The 18,578-nt window shown below is 43.6% G+C and overlaps 1 protein-coding gene across 3 annotated transcripts in view; it reads right to left on the reverse strand.

Annotated features, from left to right (window-relative positions):
• LOC149218261 (uncharacterized) overlaps positions 1-18,578 on the reverse strand; it is a 505,532-nt gene that overhangs the window by 179,376 nt on the left and 307,578 nt on the right. For all 3 annotated transcript variants that reach the window (XM_089383872.1, XM_089383871.1, XM_089383870.1), the window contains one exon: positions 13,873-13,955. In XM_089383872.1, the coding sequence (XP_089239998.1) occupies positions 13,873-13,955 (83 nt within the window). The remainder of the gene's footprint in view (positions 1-13,872; positions 13,956-18,578) is intronic.

Raw genomic sequence — 18,578 nt, forward strand, 5'->3', positions numbered from 1 at the left:
AGAAGAAATTCAATGGGGCTTGGAGAACAAACATTAGACATTAGCAGTTCGAATTCACTCGCAGATCGAACTCCTGAGTACCAGCGTTGAATTGCCGAAGGGAGAGTTAGTGAGCTCGAAGCAGTAAGAGAGGGGCAGGGATAGTAAGGCCGAACGAAGATTTTCCTATTCTGGTGAGTGAATTGCAGAGAGGTTGTGAGTGCCACAGAGAGGCAACACAAAGCCACGCAGAGGTAGTGCAGTGCTTCAAAGGGGATTTCATATTTCGCTGGGGAGAAGCAGTGATTCAGTGCCAGAAGCTCGAGAGAGAGTCCAGAGGCCAAAAGGGTCCATCTTCTAGATAGCAGCTGATCAAATAGCAAGAGAGCAGTAGTTCCGAGTTGTGAGACGCAGTACTACGTAGGCTGACGTAGGGACTACACAGAGGCAGCAAAGAGCAACTCATCTTCAGCCAAGGTCAGTGTCGGATCGCCAGTGGGAGTGAGATTTTTCTCACTAGACTTATTGTCAGTCATTTCTCTATATGGACTGCTAGATTTGAGCATCCATAGTTTTGTACTCAGATTTACTACTGCATAATAATAAAACCCTCAGTTGTTGCACCAGTTTTCCCAAGTTGCATTTTTCCTAGGACCTTGGTCCAAAAATAACCGTGTATTAGTGTGTGTGCATCTATTCTTCCAGCATTATTTTTCTTTCGCAGTATTTTATTTGTGAAGGCTGTAGTGTATTAGTTTCGATATTCACAGTAGAATACAGTAAATAATTTGTTCAGTTCATTTAACAAATAGAAGAGACTTAATCAGTTGTTGCAGTAGGATTCGTGGTTTTCCAAATTTTCACGCCCTCACCCATCTGTTATGATCGTATGTTTGAAGGTGGGCCTTCCAACACCGAAGGTATGGCTTTTATTATGTGGTTGGGTATTTTTTCTTCCCTATCATGGACACTTTTGGGCATGGATTAGTGCGAGGATTCAGAGTAAAGAATGGGCTCGGTTTGTGCTCTTGTCCCCTTAATTAAAGGGAGGGCTTGCATCATTGTTCAACCCTCACTTTAGGAGTTGCATTACATGGGAAATCCGATTTGGATTGTGTGGTTCCGCTTCACGTCACCACATACATCACTCCCCTCTGCTCATTATAACCCCTCTTCACATATTTCCCATCTAGGTCCATATTTGTCCATTGGGTCCACAAGGAATTATCCTCCCCCTCCCGTTTTCCACACTTTGGGTCGGGCTTGGAACGATGCCCCAAAGGTTCATGCAGCTAAAAAGAAAGTAAAAAAGAAACATTTGGTCACTCTCAACAGGAAATGTACCATAAAATGAAAAAGATGACTAGGGCATACAAATTTAGCGCGTAGGCAAAAGCCAACATGAGCTCTACCCCTATCATCATGGGCATCACCCTGGTTCCTAGGGCCCCTCATATTGACCCGCTACATCATTAACGAACCCATGATTGGCCCAACCCCTGGTGGGCGATGAACTGCTCAACCGTAATGTTGATTTGGGGTAGCATCAGATGTGCTCTAGCCACAAAATTTGGTGGAGAGGTTGGGGCACATGAGATCTCCAATACCCTGAAAGGGTTTGGGCAAATTCTAAACAGATCAGGAGATATTAAAATAATTAATATTTTTTATGGAGTCCCTAAGTCTAAACTTAGGGAAAATAAAATATTAATGTGTATTAATATGAATTTGTGTTAGAGTGGTCCAAAAGACATGAATCAAGTCAGATCTAATCTTAGCCATTGATTAGGGACTTAATCTCGGCCGTTGAGATGTCAACAAAAAAAGTATAAGAGGCTTGAGGGTCACTTGGAGAATACACCAGAGTGATCAGTCATTCTATTCTCTAAAGTAGGGTTTACTAAGAGATATAGAATCAGTGATCAGGAGAGGAGCTGAGGGGCATTGAGTACAGAGAGAAAGAATGGCAGAGATAGTGTCGAGATAGCAGCGAAGTAGCTAGAGAGAAAGACACAGGAGAAGCTAATGCTCACGCAAGGCCACGAAGAGACAGCTAAGTGTTGCGCAGAGCACCAGAGGGGTCAGCGTAGCTGACGCAAAGCCTCAGAGAGTTGATGGAGGGCCTCCTGGGGCTAACGCAAGCCAAGATAGGCTGACGCAGTGCCAGCGCTGGGCTAGGAGAGGCTGACGCAATCCAGATTGGGCAGACGCTAGGGTTTTTGGGGCAGATTGGTGCTGAGTAGCTGACGGAAGGATTATCTAGGGTTTGAACCAGTAGATTTGTCAGAAACCAAGAGGTATTACTGCTAAGGAAATTCTTTGTTGGGTAGGCTAGTTTCGGCACCCAGATTGTACTCTGATATTGTTTAATAAGAAAACCCTCATATAGTTGCACCGGTTTTCCCACATTGGATTTTTCGAGGGACATTAGTCTAAAAATAATGGTGTCATGTGGTGTGTTTGTTCTTGTTTCTTTTAGTTGCTGATTTGGAATATGTTGAGCATGCATTGGTGTTTATTTTTAGTATTTACCTTGTAAATAACTTGTTAAGGAAAAATAACAAGTAGGCAGGGATAAATTAGATAAAGTGCATGGAGGGTTTCTAACTAAGTAAACTTAGAAATTTCAACATGGTATCAGACCATGATTACAGATCACAGGAGGACTAAAAGACACCAGCCGAGTTGAGCAATAGCAGCAGAAAATAGTTGTCCGGAGGTGACAGAAATTGTTTCTAGCAATGCAAAAGCCAAGGAGTGTGACGCAGAGCCAGCCAGGGCCACATAGAGGAAGTTGGATGCTGTGCAGAGCCCCAGAAAGGCCAGCATTGCTGACGCAGACAGCTAGAGGGCTGACGCAGGGCATCCCAGGGGTGACGCAGAGCCAATGTGAGGCAGAGAGGGGCTGACGTAGGGCATCCCAGGGCTGACGCAGACCCATCTGGGGTGATGTAGAGCCAACGTGAGGCAGAGAGGGGCTGACACAGTTCACAGAGAGGTAGTTGCTGAAGTCCAGAAGGCTGCAAGAATATTGCAGAGTGGAGTTGGTGAGGTACTGTAGTCAGAACAGTACCTGACAGAGCAAGGCCAAAGGAGTTGTTACCGAGGGTTTCTAGCCAAGGAACTTGGATCAGAAGTGCAGCTACACAAGTCGATCAGAGTAGGGGGCATCTCGACAAGCAGCAGAAGGATTTCCAGGAGGGAAATCAAGACTCAGAGGGAGTCCAGAAGAAAACTTCCAAATGGGAAGTAGAGACTCAGAGGAGTCGAATAGAGAACTTCAAGGAGGGAAGTCGAGGAGCATCATGGCACTACACGAGGTAAGAGACCAGGATAGACTAGATGGAGCATCAAACTTCGCAATCTGGAAGGCCAGAATCTTATCAGTGCTTGACAGGAATCGTGTCAAGAACTTCGCCTTGAAGGTAATAGTTGTCCCAATCGACCCTAATGATAATGACAGGTATGAAGAGGAGGGCCAAGTGCATTATCCTTAACGGGGTCAAGGATTATATGGTACCACATATAGCCGAGAAGGAAACAGCATTTGAGATGTGAAAGGCTCTCAAGAAGCTGTACCTGCATTCTTCTGTGCAGAGAAGAATGCTGCTCGAGAACCAGATGAGGTCGTATCAAATGAAGAAGGGTCAATCAATTGACACCTTCCTCGAACAACTGAATGAGATCCGAAACCAGTTGACTGTTATAGGAGCGACACCAGATCAGGAGCTTATGGTGAGGACAGCCCTGAATGTTGTCTCAGAAGACTGGGAGGTGTTTGTCTAGAGTATACTAGGCAGAGGGACTCTCCCACCTTGGGACGAGATGTGGGCAGCTCTTCACCATGAAGAGATCAGACGGCAGTTGAAGATGGGTAGCAACAGCAAGGGGATGAAAGTCAAGTAGGAGGAGGAGGATGTGGCCCTAGCATCTGAGGGAAAGCAGGAAAAGCGGAAGAAGAAAGATCTCTCCAAGATCAAGTGCTTCCACTGTGGGGAACTGGGTCACTATGCGACCCAGTGTCCAAGGAAGAAGAGTAAGGGAGAGTCTTGCAGCTCCATCACGGGCAGAGAACGAAGTTTTAACAGACAATGGCTGTGCCATGAGTGCACACGCACCACTTGAGCGAAAATGGGGAGACATCGAGCTGTAGGCAGGTGGACTACAAGCGATAAGGGGCAGGATCCTCGAGGTACCCAGCCTCTTGGATTAGACCTTGCTATGGGAGCCCCAACGAAGAGTAGCAAGATTGGCTGGGTGGGTAGAGATGGATGCATATGGGGTAGCAGAGAGAACTAAAGTGCAAGAGTCCCGAGACAGCGCGAGGCTAGCAGGTTGCAACAATGCGAGAGGCAGAGTGTTGCACCAGTGCAGGATGGCACAGAGGTGTGCAACGGTGCGAGATGCAGGGAGTTGTTGTTGTAGCGCAAAGGTCAGAGAGGGAGCACTTGTCAGCGGCAGAGAGAACTTCAGCATCAGTGGGTGTCTCTAGGCCAACAGAGAGGTCAGTTGGGAGATTAGTTACTTACTTCTCAGTTACTGAGTTGCAATGTAGCAGTGGGTGGCATGATGCGACATGATGAGAGGAGGTGCAGTGCGGATGCAGTGCTGGGAGAGAGGATCAGCAGCAACACGGATGCAGAGGGAGCTGTCGTACAGATGCAGCAGTGGCAGTGGCAGAACTATGGTCAACAGTACAGGAGGCAGCAGTGCAGAGGATGTTGGGCAGGAAGGCCTAGCATCAACACAGGTACTGATGCCAGATGATCAAAGTATTACTCAGTGAGAAGTATTGCTAGAGCACAATCCTCGCTAAGAGGGAGTGATGATTTGGGGTAGCATCGGATGTGCTCTAGCCACGAAATTTGGTGGAGAGGTTGGGGCACATGAGATCTCCAATACCCAGAAAGGGTTTGGGTAAATTCTAAACAAATCGGGAGATATTAAAATAATTAATATTTTTAATGGAGTCCCTAAGTCTAAACTTAGGGAAAATAAAATATTAATGTGTATTAATATGAATCTGTGTTAGAGTGGTCCAAAAGACATGGATCAAGCCAGATCTAATCTTAGCCGTTGATTAGGGACTTAATCTCGGTTGTTGAGATGTCAAGACTCAACAGTAAAAGTATAAGAGGAGGTTTGAGGGTCACTTGGAGAATACACCAGAGTAATCAGTCATTCTATTCTCTAGAGCGGGGTTTGCTAGGAGAGATAGAATCAGTGATCGGGAGAGCAGCTGACGAGCATTGAGTACAGAGAGACAGAGAGGCAAGGATAGTGTCGAGATAGCAGCAGAGCAGCCAGAGAGAAAGACGCAGGAGCAACCAGTGCTCACGCAAGGCCATGCAGAGGCAGCTAAGTGTTGCACAGAGCACCAGAGGGGCCAGCGTAGCTAACGTAGAGGCTCAGAGAGCTAACGTAGGGCCTCCTGGGGTTGACGCAGGCCAAGATAGGCTGACACAGTGCCAACGCAGGGCTAGGAGAGGCTGACGTAGTCCAGATTGGGCAGACGCTGGGATTTTTGGGGTAGATTGGTGCTGAGTAGCTGCCGGAAGGATTATCTAGGGTTTCAGCCCGTAGATTTGTCAGCAACCGAGAAGTATTACTGCTAAGGAAATACTCTGTTGGGTAGGCCAGTTTCGACACCCAGATTGTACTCTGATATTGCTTAATAAGAAAACCCTCAGATAGCTGCACCGGTTTTTCCGAGGACATTAGTCCAAAAATAATGTGTGTTTGTTCTTGTTTCTTTTAGTTGTTGAGCATGAATTGGTGTTTATTTTCAGTATTTAATTTGTAAATAACTTGTTAAGGAAAAATAACAAGTAGGTAGGAATAAATCAGATAAAGTGCATGGAGGGTTCCTAACTAAGTAAACTTAGAAACTTCAACACTTAAAAGGGTATTCACTACTATATCATTCGCATCATGCTCTCATCCCCTGGAGCCCCGAGCAGTTATAAAAGAAAAATCAATAAAAGGCAAAAGGCATATGAAGAAGGGTGGAAAAACAAAGGTTGGGGTAACTCATGTACCACGATTGCTCCCTCCTACATCTATACACCCAAGTGTGGGCTTTCCTCATCGTAGCTACCCTTGTACCATGGCATGTGGCTTGGAGCCTTCCCCTAATGCCCCACTCTGTTCCATCATTATATCACATGCCACTAGCCATAGGATGGATGTACCATGGACCTGTCACTCCCTTAGAGGTTGAAACCACCTAATAGGGTCCTTGATTAACCTCCCTCTTGAACTTGGAGACACTTGTACACTCTAAAGCCCATTATGGAAGGGCATGCCACTATGAAATGCCCACTTGGTTCCATGATTTGTAAGCTCATTTGCTAAATTACACTAATGATTTGTTATACTGGAAGGTGAGGAGATGCACTGGATCTTATACAGGATTGTAGTGTTGATTTGGGGTAGCATCAAATGTGCTCTAGCTACGAAAATTGGTGGAGAGGCTAAGGCACATGAGATCTCCAATACCCAGAAAGGGTTTGGGAAGATTCTAAATAGTTTGGGAGATATTAAAATAATTAATATTTTTAATGGAGTCCTTAAATCTAAACTTCAGGAAAATAAAATATTAATATGAATTAATATAAAACTGTGTTAGAATGGTCCAAAAGGCATGGATCAAGCCAGATCTAATCTTAGTCGTTGATTAGGGACTTAATCTCGGCCGTTGATTTGTCAACGAGAAAAGTATAAGAGGAGGCTTGAGAGTCACTTGGAGAATACACCAGAGTGATCAGTCATTCTATTCTCTAGAGCGGGGTTTGCTAAGAGAGATAGAATCAGTGATCAGCAACGAGGGGCAGTGAATATAGAAGCAGAAAAGCAGAGAGATAGTACCGGGAGGATCAGTGCAGAAGCCGGAGAGAGGGACGCAGAAGCAGCCAAGGGTTCACATAGAGCCAGCTAGGGCTCACGTAGAGGCAGCTAGGAGCTGCGCAGTGCCTCAAAGGACCAGCGTGGGTGACACAGAGGGCCATAGGTCTAACGTAGTGCCTCCAAAGGCTGATGCAGGCCAAGCCAGAGTGACGTTGGGCTAAAGTTGGGCCAAAGAGAGGCTGACGCAGTCCCTAGAGGCTGATGTTGGGGTTTCATGGGGCAGATTGGAGCTATGGAGCTGCCGGAGTGTTTATTCAGGGTTTCAGCCGGAATATCTGCTTCCGAGTGGAGAGGTACTACTGTCGAGATTTTACTCTGTTGGTTGAGCCGGATTTTGCACCTAGATTGTATTCTAAAACTACTTAATAAATCAAACCCGCAAATAGCTGCACCAGTTTTCCCGCATGGGGTTTTCCTGGGAACATTAGTCCAAAAACAACAGTGTCACTTGTGTGCTTGTTTCTATTTCCTTCAGTTGATGATCTGTAATGTGTTGAGCATGTACTTGTATTTATTTCCAATATTTACATGGTAAATAACTTGTTAATTAACAGAACAAGTAGGTAGGAATAAATCAGTAAAGTGCATGAAGGGTTTCTAATGGGTCAGACTTAGAAATTCCAACATGGTATCAGAGTGTGGTTGCAAATCACAAGAGAACTGAGGACATCAACCGAACAGAGCAACAGCAGCAGAAAATAGTTGTCCCGAGTGACAAAAGTTGTTCCTAGCAGAGTAGCAGCAAGGAAGGGGTGACGCAGTGCTTGCGTCATCAAGATTTAGCCAGGAAGAGGCAGCGCAGAGGCTAAGGGAGGCAAAGGCAGGCTCACGCAGAGCCACGCAAAGGCCAGGAGGGTTGACGCATTTAGCTGAGGAGGCTAATTTGCTGGTTCTGGGATTGCGCAGAGCCTAGGAGCTCTAACCTTCAGTTTGTTGGTGTTTAGGAGGCTGTGGGTAAGCTGCAGAGTGGAGATGGTGGGGTACTGTAGTCATAACAGTACCTAACAGAGCAAGACCAAGGTAGAGGGAGTTGTTGCCGAGGTGGATTTCTAGCCAAGGAATCCAGATCAATGTTGCAGTTGCACAGACGATTGGAAAGGGGCATCTCGACATTGGCAGAAGGGTTTCCAGGAGGGAAATCGAGGCTCAGAGGAGTCATACCAAGAACTTCCAAGAGGGAAGTAGAGGAGCAGCGAAATGGCACTACACAGAGTAAGAGACCAAGACAAACTGGACGGAGCCTCAAACTTCATAGTCTGGAAGGCCAGAATCTTATCCGTACTAGACAGGAATCGTGTCAAGCACTTCGCCTTGAGGACGATAGCTATCCCAGTTGACCCGACTGATAACGATAGGTATGAGGATGCAATGGCGAGGGCTAAGAGTATCATCCTTGATGGGGTCAAGGATCATATAGTACCACATATTGCCAAGAAGAACATGGCAAAGGAGATGTGGGAGGTCCTGACCAAGTTGTATTAGCATACTTCCATGCAGAGGAAGATGCTACTAGAAAATTCGTTGCAGTCATACTAGATGAAGAAGGGAGAACAGATCGACCCATTCCTCGGTCGATTGAAGGAGATCCGAGAACAACAGACTTCCATAGGGGCAACGCCGAATCCAGAATTGATGGTGAGAATAGCCCTAAACGCAGTCTCAGAAGACTAGGAGGTATTTGTCCAGAGCATACTGGGCAGGGAGACCCTTTCAGATTGGGAGGAAAGCAGCGGTAAGGGGATCAGAATCAAGAAGGAGGAGGAGGAAGATGTTGCCCTAGCATCTGAGGAAAAGTAGGAGAAACTGAAGAAGAAGGACCTCTCCAAGGTCAAATGCTTCCACTGTGGAGAGTTGGGTCATTATGCGACCCAGTGTCCAGGGAAGAAGAGTAAGGGAGAGGTCTCCGAGACCAAGGCAGCACCAACAAGGGCAGAGAAGGAAGTGGAGACAGACGATGACTATGCCATGAGTGCACACATGCCACTCCAGAAGAAGTGGGGAGACATCGAACTATAGTCAGGAGGACAACAGGCGATGAGGGACAGGATCCTAGAGGTACCCAACCTCTCGGATTAGACCTTGCTACAGGAGCCCCAAAGAAGAGTAGAAATACTGGCAATGTCAGTAGAGATGGATGCAGATGGAGCGACAGAGGGAGCTACAATGCAGCATTCCCAAGACAGCGCGAGGCTAGCAGGCTTCAACAGTGCGAGAGGCACGAGAGTGTTGCACCAGTGCAGGATGGCACATAGAGGTGTGAAACGGTGCGAGATGGACAGAATTGTTGCAGCGACGCAGAGGTCAGAGAGGGAGCACTTCTCAGTGACAAAGGGAGCTTCAGCATCAAGAGTGTTTCTAGCCTGACGAAGATGTCAAAGTTGGGAGATCAGTTACTTACTTCTCAGTAACTGAGTTGCAATGCAACAGTTAGTAGTGGTAGTGCTATGGGCAGCACGATGCAGCATGATGAGAAGTGTTGCAATGCAGCAATTAGCAATGGTAGCGCTATGGGCAGCACGATGCAGCATGATGAGAAGGGTTGCAGTGCAGATGCAGTAGTGGCAATGGTAGGACCATGGGCAACTCCACGGATGCAGCAGTGGTAGTGGCAAGGCCATGGGTAGCAATACAGAATGCATCAGTGCAGAGGATGTTGGGCAGCAGGCCTAGCATCAGCACACGGACCGATGCCGGATGATCAGAGTGATGCTCAGTGAGGAGTATTACTAGAGCATAGTCCTCGCTAAGAGGGAATGTTGACTTTGGGTAGCATCGGATGTGCTCTAACCACGAAAATTGGTGGAGAGGCTAAGGCACATGAGATCTCCAATACCTAGAAAGCGTTTGGGCAGATTCTAAACAGTTTGGGAATATTAAAATAATTAATATTGTTAATGGAGTCCCTAAGTCTAAACTTAGGGAAAATAAAATATTAATGTGAATTAATACAAAACTGTATTAGAATGGTCCAAAAGGCATGGATCAAGCCAGATCTAATCTTCGCCATTGATTAGGGACTTAATGTCAGTCATTGATTTGTTAACAAGAAAAATATAAGAGGAGGCTTGAGGGTCACTTGGAGAATACACTAGAGTGATCAGTCATTCTATTCTCTAGAGTGGGCTTTGCTAAGAGAGATAGAATCAGTGATCAGCAGTGAGGTGCAGTGAATGCAAAAGCAGAGAGGCAGAGAGACAGTACCGGGAGGATCAGTGCAGACGCCGGAGAGAGGGACGCAAAAGTAGACAAGGGTTCACGCAAAGCCAGCCAGGAGTTGCGCAGTGCCTCAGAGGGCCAGCATGGGTGACACAAAGGGCCATAGGGTTGACGCAGTGCCTCCATAGGCTAACGCAGGCCAAGCAAAAGTGACATTGGGCTAACATTGGGCCAGAGAGAGGCTGACGCAGTCCCTAGAGGCTGATGTTGGGGTTTCGTGGAGCAGATTGGAGCTGTGGAGCTGCCGGAGTGTTTATCTGGGGTTTCAGCCAGAATATCTTGTTCTGAGTAGAGAGGTACTACTGCCGAGATTTCTCTCTATTGGGTGAGCCGGATTTGGCACCCAAATTGCATTCTGAAATTGCTTAATAAATCAAACCCTCAAATAGCTGCACCAGTTTTCCCGCATTGGGTTTTTCCAGGGACATTAGTCCAAAAACAACGGTGTTACTTGTGTGCTTGTTTCTATTTCCTTCAGTTGATGATCTGTAATGTGTTGAGCATGTACTTGTATTTATTTCCAGTATTTTCATGGTAAATAACTTGTTAATTAAGAGAATAAGTAGGTAGGAATAAATCAGTAAAGTGCATGAAGGGTTTCTAACGTGTCAGACTTAGAAATTCCAACATGTAGGTGGGTCTTCATCTTGGGGTTTGGTCTCCCTATACGGGGTCCAAGCCCTCTTGAGGGTCTTATTGTTGTTTGTAGGGTGTGCGTTGAGAGCCATGGACCTCCACTATAGCAGAGAGCAGATTGCCATGCCATGGGATCCTTCAACCCTTGCAGATGGGATACATGCCTATTCGATTCAGTTGGAGACCCGTGAGGAAGTTTTTGTGATCCCATAGCCACATTGGGGCACCACAGGTCATTTGCTTGGGGATCAAGGGGCCAACCCCTTCATCACTATTTTTGGAGCCCTTCCATTCATTTTGGCACATATTGGACTTCACTAGGCCTTTCAAATGGCCCTCCTAGCAATTGTATTACCTTTTCGGCCCTCTTGAGAGACTTATTTTTCATATTATGGAGCTATTTGGTGGGCTTGTCACCAAAGGATGTTATTTTGTACATTATTTTATTATTAGGGGCATCATTAGGCCTAATTAGGCAAATCGAATCCCATAGAGGATCATATATATTGATGAGAGGATCATTTCATTCCTCATCATCACTTGTATTTGTATCTCTCTCTTCTTGAGAATTTCGTACTACCTTTTGATGAACGAATTGGAGATCAATTGATGCATTTTGATGTTTGGATATTTGTTATTTATCTTGGAGCTTCATTCTTACAAGTATAATGGATGGATATAATCTTCATGTCATGTAAGTGCTTTCTTTTATGCGAAATTTTACATGCTTATTGTCTAATGTATGGAATGCTATTGCTATGGTTATTTTGTGCCCTAATTGTGATGTGAAATCCTTAAAAACTTGGTAATCCTGGCTTGCTGCATATGTTATTCACTTTTGGCAAGAAGATCGAAAGATTCCAAGGGGTGGGTGACTCTTTGCACCTTGAAACTCCATTACTTGGCAAATCAAAGTATAAATCCTTGTTGCTAGCAGGTAGCTACCTTTCTAGGGGATGCGAAGTTGTAATAGGAATCCTTGATGAAGCAAAATCCCAAATCAAAATCACTTTGACTCCAGTCTCCTCAATTGGCAAGGCACTGGTCTACAAGTCCTTGGTGATCACCATACTTTCACCTCCTTTCTGAAATTTTTCTTTCCTAACCCTAGACGACTTAGCTAGGGTTTCCAACGATTTCCAATCTAGCCATTTGTTTGCCCAGTGAGCTAGTGAGGAGTTTCAATGGGGTGTCCTACACATGCCCTCCAAGTTTCAAGTCAATCCTACGATCGTTTGTGAGATACACAAAGCCCTAGCTCCCTATTCATTTAGCCCTTGGTCCTTCTAGGTTGGCAGCCTTCAAAGGGATCTATTTTGCTAGAAAACTCAAAGGAATTTTATTTGTTTTGATCCCTTCTTCTCCCCATACTTGGTCTAGACCTTTGTTTGAAGTTTCACCAAGAACCCTAGACTTTGCTTGGGTCCATTTGGGCTTCTTTGTGGTCTCATACCTTCATCATTCATTATTTCACGAAGGCCACTTAGAAACCTTCTTCTCTAAGGAATCTTAGTTCTAGGGCATTCCCTATCAAGCAATATCTAATCCCTAGGTTTGGGCCTCCTTTGAGCCTTTCTTGGAGAACCCCACACATTTCTTCTAAAGCAAGAAAGCCCATAATTTGAGCTTCTCCTATGAATGGGCTCTTGAAATCACTATCTATCCCATCATTGACTTACCACTCATAGTGATTTCCTTCATATCGAGACTCCTCCAATCAGTGAAAGTCCGTAAAGAGCAGGGGACATCGACTAAGGTGATAGTGGGTCCTTGTCCCATTTTTGCCACTTCGTCTAGTAGTTGCCCCTTTTGAAACCCCTCCTAGGACCCCTGCTAGATTGAGCATCAACAGAGTCAAAGATCAAAGTTTCATGACTCATGCTTGCACTTGTGAAAGCCAAAAATTTTGTTGAAGAATTTCTAACCTCAACTTCAATCCGAACCCACTGAGCTTGTTTCAGGGATCGAATCACCTCAGGAGAAGTCAAAGAAGGCCAAAGCCCTATAACCTCAGGCTGAAAATCTCATAGCGTCAGATACAGCTTCAAAGGTCCGAATTATCTCATCTTGCATTACTAAGGTGACAATGGTAGCTGATACAATTGTTTCCCTTAATCTAGAGGGATTAGTGAGGCTCTGCAATAGAGTACTAGATTTTACAATAGCATGGACAATGTCAAACATTCTTAACAATGAAAACACAGCCTTAGAGGACAGCACTCCATTAGTGGATGCATCTAGCATTTCTACAAATATTTTATTCAAGGGTTATTGAGAATGAAACAGAAGAACCCTAAACCATTGTTTGTATGTCAAAGTGCACCTTTATCATTGTTCTTTCTGCACTCCCATTGTCCATCTTCCCCCATTTGAAGGCATTAATATTTATATTAAATTAAATTAAACTAGGTTTTAATGGGAGAGGAAACAAAACATGATTATATTTGTTTGAAATTTCCAACACTAGTCTTACTATATTGGAGTGAAAGTTACTCATGTTTTAAATTTCAAGATAACATTAACTGATAACATTAACCAGGGATGGAATTAAAATTCAGAGGACTATATTTCCTCCTCTTGCTCATATTTAATTTATTTCAATGAGTTTTATTGTCCTGTGAAATTCCCATGACTTAATAGAATTAAAGAGAGATCAGGTGGAAAATTTCTTAACTTTTCTGAGTAATCATGTAGCAAAAATAGAATAACTATCTCATGCATCAATAGATAATTTTTCAGATTCTCCAAAATTTCTTGCCATCTACATTGGAGGATCATCAAAATCATTACAATTCTCAAGAAAAAATAAAAAACTGGACTAGAAATCAAAGTCAATTTTCTGAACCTTTCAGATATTTTGTTATAGAAAATTTCGCATGTTTAGCTTATGGAAGAATGGTACTTGAAATTTTAGGAAATTGTGATGGACTAACAGAAAAACATCACAAGTACAGATTGACTCCACTCCTATGAACGCACATTAAGTTAAATGAAACTTTCTTCCTCAAATATTGGAAGCATTGTGCCCCACAAAACAGCATATACAAGAAATTTCTGATTAAAATCATTGCATGTGTAAGGTAAAACACAACTTGGATACTATTTGATGACATAAAACAATGACAGATAAAAGACCTGGAATTCCCCAAAGAAGCTTGTATGTCGGTCTCAAATTTTCTTCATCAAATTCCACGCATGCATTCTCAAACCTGTCATTACTGTTAAGAAAAGAAATATTCGGTGCCAAATTAATTATTGAGCTAAATGAGTATACTGAAGAAAAATTCCAAACATGATGAAATGGCAATTATTGTTTTAGAAGGAATAATGCTTCAGTAGTAAATTGTTTATTTGCAACGACTACAGAAAATGTCAACATTTTTCTTTGTTTTTGGATAGATATATATATATATATATATATATATATATATATATATATTGAGGGACACAAGAAAGGTCAAAACAGCTAGAATCTCACCCAAAATTTCCAAGCACCGGCAAGTTGCAAACAATAGAAAATTACATTTAATTTTGTTTTGATAAAATGCTTTATATCTGTTAGCAGTCAAAAGATATTACATGCATTCTGTGAAAATTCCAAACTGGAATCCTATTGCAGCAACTGGAAATTATTCTCCTAATTGTTAATTTAATTTAACAATTTATTTGTTGTTTGCTACGACAAATACGAAATAGATCACACTGCAATCTGCACAAAAAAAGCTACAGAAGAATAAATGTTGGAAGAAATGTTAGCGCACATACATAAAAATAATACAATTATTTTTGGACAAAAGACTCAGGAAAAACCCAACTTGGGAAAACCGATATAGCAGCTTAGGGTTTTATTATTAAGCAGCAGTGAAACAATCTGAGTACAATCTGGATTTCGAATACTGGCAATCCTGCAGAGAAAACACTGGAAAAAATCTAGTGAGGAAATTTTCTCACCCCACAGGCAAATCCAAGCTCTAACCTCAGCTCCAAGTGAGCCGTCCAAACTGGCTCTGCGCAGCTACTGTGTTACCCTAATGCAGTTCCTTCTGCACTCAGCATGGAACAGCCTCTCCTCAAGCCGTCTAGTCTACTGTTGTTTGGGAAAATGTCTCTCCTGGCCTTTGGAACCTTTGTCCAACTTCTGGCATTGAAAATCGACTTTCCCCAGCAGAATCAAAACTGCCTCTAGAGGCTACTGCGTTGCCCCAGCGTCAGCCTCTCTGTGGCTCTTCTGCCTCCCTACAAATGCACTCACCGGATCTAGAAATCTTCCTCCAGCTTCACTGTCTCTGCCCCTCTCTCACTGCTTTGATCTCTAGCTCCCTCTCGGCAAATTATTGTTGCTACTCTAGAAATTGATCTGCTCAGAAATCGAACCTCATAAGTGTCTTCTCTATCACCACATCGATCTTCTCTCATAATCCTCTGTTGGAGCACCAATGGCCAAGATTAAAACTTATCAATGGCTAGGATCATTTCTGGATCGATTAGTGTGAGTTTCTAGATCATTCACGCCTTGACTTAATTAATATTGATTAATTAACCATATTCCATATGTTTAGACATAGGAAATATTTAAAAACTGGATAATAATCTAATTAACTCATTTCTAGGCGGAATTTCCACAAACGATTTCCGAGTTTTGGAGATCTCATGTATTCTAGGTTCTCCAGAAAATTTCCAAGGCTAGAACACATTTGATGCTACAAAAACTAACACTCCCTCTTAGCGAGGAATGCGTTCTAGTGCTATTGCACACCCTGTAGCAGCAACCTGTCTCTACATCATCTCCTATCACGCTGTTGTTGTCTAGCCATACTACCCACCAACCACTGCACAACTCTCATATATGTTGCATCTGTGTTGTTGTTGACACTGCCATACTACCCACCAACCACTGCACAACTCTAGTATATGTTGCATTTGTGCTACTGCTAACACTGCCATACTGCTGCTAACATTGCAATTCCCTCTCATCTGTTGTTGCTGCAACTGCAACAACTGCAACTGAAAAGCAACCAAAATACTCAATCAATTGTGATCCATATAATGCATCTATCACCCGAGTCTCTAACTGCTACTAGTATCTACACTGTCACTGAAGAATTTGCATTGCTGCTAACTTTGCACTGCTGCCAACTCAACGTTGCGCTCCTCAGCATCTGACTCCTACTAGCCTTTGCATCTGTCACTCTGGTATCTGACTGCATCAACTGTCACTGATCCATCCTGCTACTGAATACTGTGGGCCCCCATAGCATGGTATTGATCCATGAGGTGGACTCCTCAAGGATCCTACCCAATCTCTGTAGCTCTAAGGGGTTACAGCACCAAATCTCCCCACTGCACTCGTGGAGGTATATCACCGAACATGGCGAAGTCTTCCTCCAACCTGAAGGAAAGTCTATCGATCTCTGTTGAAGCTGTCTGTTGGTCCTTCTTCTCCTGCTTTTCCTTCTTCCTAAGAGGACACCGGGTATTGTAGTGACCAAGCTCACCACACCTGAAGCACTTGACCTTTGACATGTCCTTCTCTTTCTTCCTCTGCTCCCCTTGTCCCTGATTGGGACCCTTCGATGTGAGGGCCACATTCTCCTCCTCCTTCACCACTTTCGATCTACTGCTACTGCCACTGATGTAACTCTTCAATAGAGCTTGTCTCAACTCCTCCTATTGCAAATCAGCCCACATCCTATCCCATCTTGGCAAGGTATCACTACCCAAGATACTTTGGATGAATACCTGCCACTCCTCTGAGACATTGTTTAGTGCCAACCACACTAGCTCTATGGGTCGAGGCGTTGCCTCAACAGCTGCAAGTTGGTCCCGGATCAACTAAATCCTGGTGAGGAAGGGGTCTATGCCTTCCCACTTTTGCATCCTAACACACCTTAGCTTCTCCTCTAGGTACATCTTTCGCTGCTCAGAAGTACCCTGGTACAACGTAGAGAGAGCATCCCACATCCCTTTGGCAGTATCTTTTCCAGCTATGTGTGAAACAACATGATCTCGGACACCATTTAAGTTCAAACGTTTCACCTATATCGTCTCCTTTCTATACTCCTTCAGTTGATCTGCGTCCTAGGGAACTGCTACCACTACATCGATATACATTTTCAAGCCAAACTCATCTAGAAGGAAGGACATCCTTGCCTTCTAGATGACATGGTTGGAAGCCCAATCCAACCTGCCCTAATCAAGAAGCCCAATAGTGGCCATCTCAACAAAATGTCAAAAACCTCCTCTTTCCTTCTACTCAGGGATTCGCACTCCCTTCTGGAGTGAAAAGATCTGCTCACAACGACTATTGATCTGCAAGGAAAAATTGAAGTTCTTGAGACTAGAAGTTCCCTGAGGAAATTTTCCCTTTGTGTGCTCTTCTCTCTTCCACCCCGACGCTGGCTTTGCTCTAGCGAACTGTTGCAAAGACCACTTCGTCCAGTTAGAGATCTGATCAACGAAAAATTTGAGCTACTCCCTCTGCCTCTGGAATCACTCGATCTTGAAAGATTGAATTTTTCTGCCCCACTCAAAAAAATCGAACATCCACAAGTAATTCAGCCTCCTGATAGAATGAGTGTGCTACCCTTGCAAATTTCGGCCCGCTGCCCACATTGAGCAGCGAAATTCCTTCTCTTTTTTCCTCTGAGCTCTCCAGCTGATCAACTACTATCTGATACCATGTGAAAATTCCAAACTGGAATCCTATTGCAGCAATTGGAAATTATTCTCCTAATTGTTAATTTAATGTAATAATTTATTTGTTGTTTGCTACGGCAAATACTGAATAGATCACAATGCAATCTACACAAATAAAACTACGGAAGAATAAACACTACAAGAAATGCTAGCATACACACAAAAATAACACAGCTATTTTTGAAAGAAAGTCCTTGGAAAAACCCAACTTGGGAAAATCAGTGCAGCAACTAAGGGTTTTATTATTAAGCGGCAGTAAAATAATTTGAGTACAACCTAGATGTCAAATACTGGTAATCCTGCAAAGAAAATATTGGCAAAAATCTAGTGGGGAAATTTCCTCGCCCCACAAGCAAATCTAGGCTCTAACCTCAGCTCTAAGTGAATCATCCAAACTGGCTATGTGCAACTATTGCATCACCTTAGCACAATTCCTTTTGCACTCATTGTGGAACAGCGTCTCCTCAAGCCATCTAGTCTACTATTGTATGGGAAAATGTCTCTCCTGGCATCCAGAACTTTTGTACAGCTTCTAGCACTGAAACTCGGCTTTCCCTAGCAGAATCGAAACTGCCTCTAGAGGCTATTGCGTTGCCCCAGTGTGAACCTCTCTGTGGCTCTTCTGCCTCTCTGCAAATGCACTCACCAAATCTAGAAATCTTCCTCCAGCTTCTCTGTATTTGCCCCTCTCTCATTGCTTCGATTTTTAGCTCTCTCCAGCAACTGACTGCGACTACTTTGGAAATCGATCTACTCAAAAATTGAACCTCATAAGTGTTGGAGCACCAATGGCCAAGATCAAAACTTAATCAATGGTTAGGATCATTTTTGGATTGATCTGCGTGAGTTTCTAGATCATTCATGCCTTGACTTAATTAATACTGATTAATTAACCATATTCCCTAAGTTTAGACTTAGGAAATATTTAAAAACTGGTAAATAATCTAATTAAGTCATTTCTAGGCGGAATTTCCACAAACGATTTTGGATTTTGGAGATCTCATGTATTCTAGCTTCTCCACAAAATTTCAAGGCTAGTAAACATCCGATGCTACAAAAAATAACACATTCTGCAAAAATGATCCATAAAATCAGTGACACAAGCTATAGATGGAAGGCCAAAACCATATCCAATATAAACATTC

The sequence above is a fragment of the Pinus tabuliformis genome, chromosome Q (assembly GCF_031772625.1).
Source record: "Pinus tabuliformis cultivar Carrire ecotype Pingquan chromosome Q, CPIR1, whole genome shotgun sequence".
Classification (NCBI taxonomy): domain Eukaryota; kingdom Viridiplantae; phylum Streptophyta; class Pinopsida; order Pinales; family Pinaceae; genus Pinus; species Pinus tabuliformis.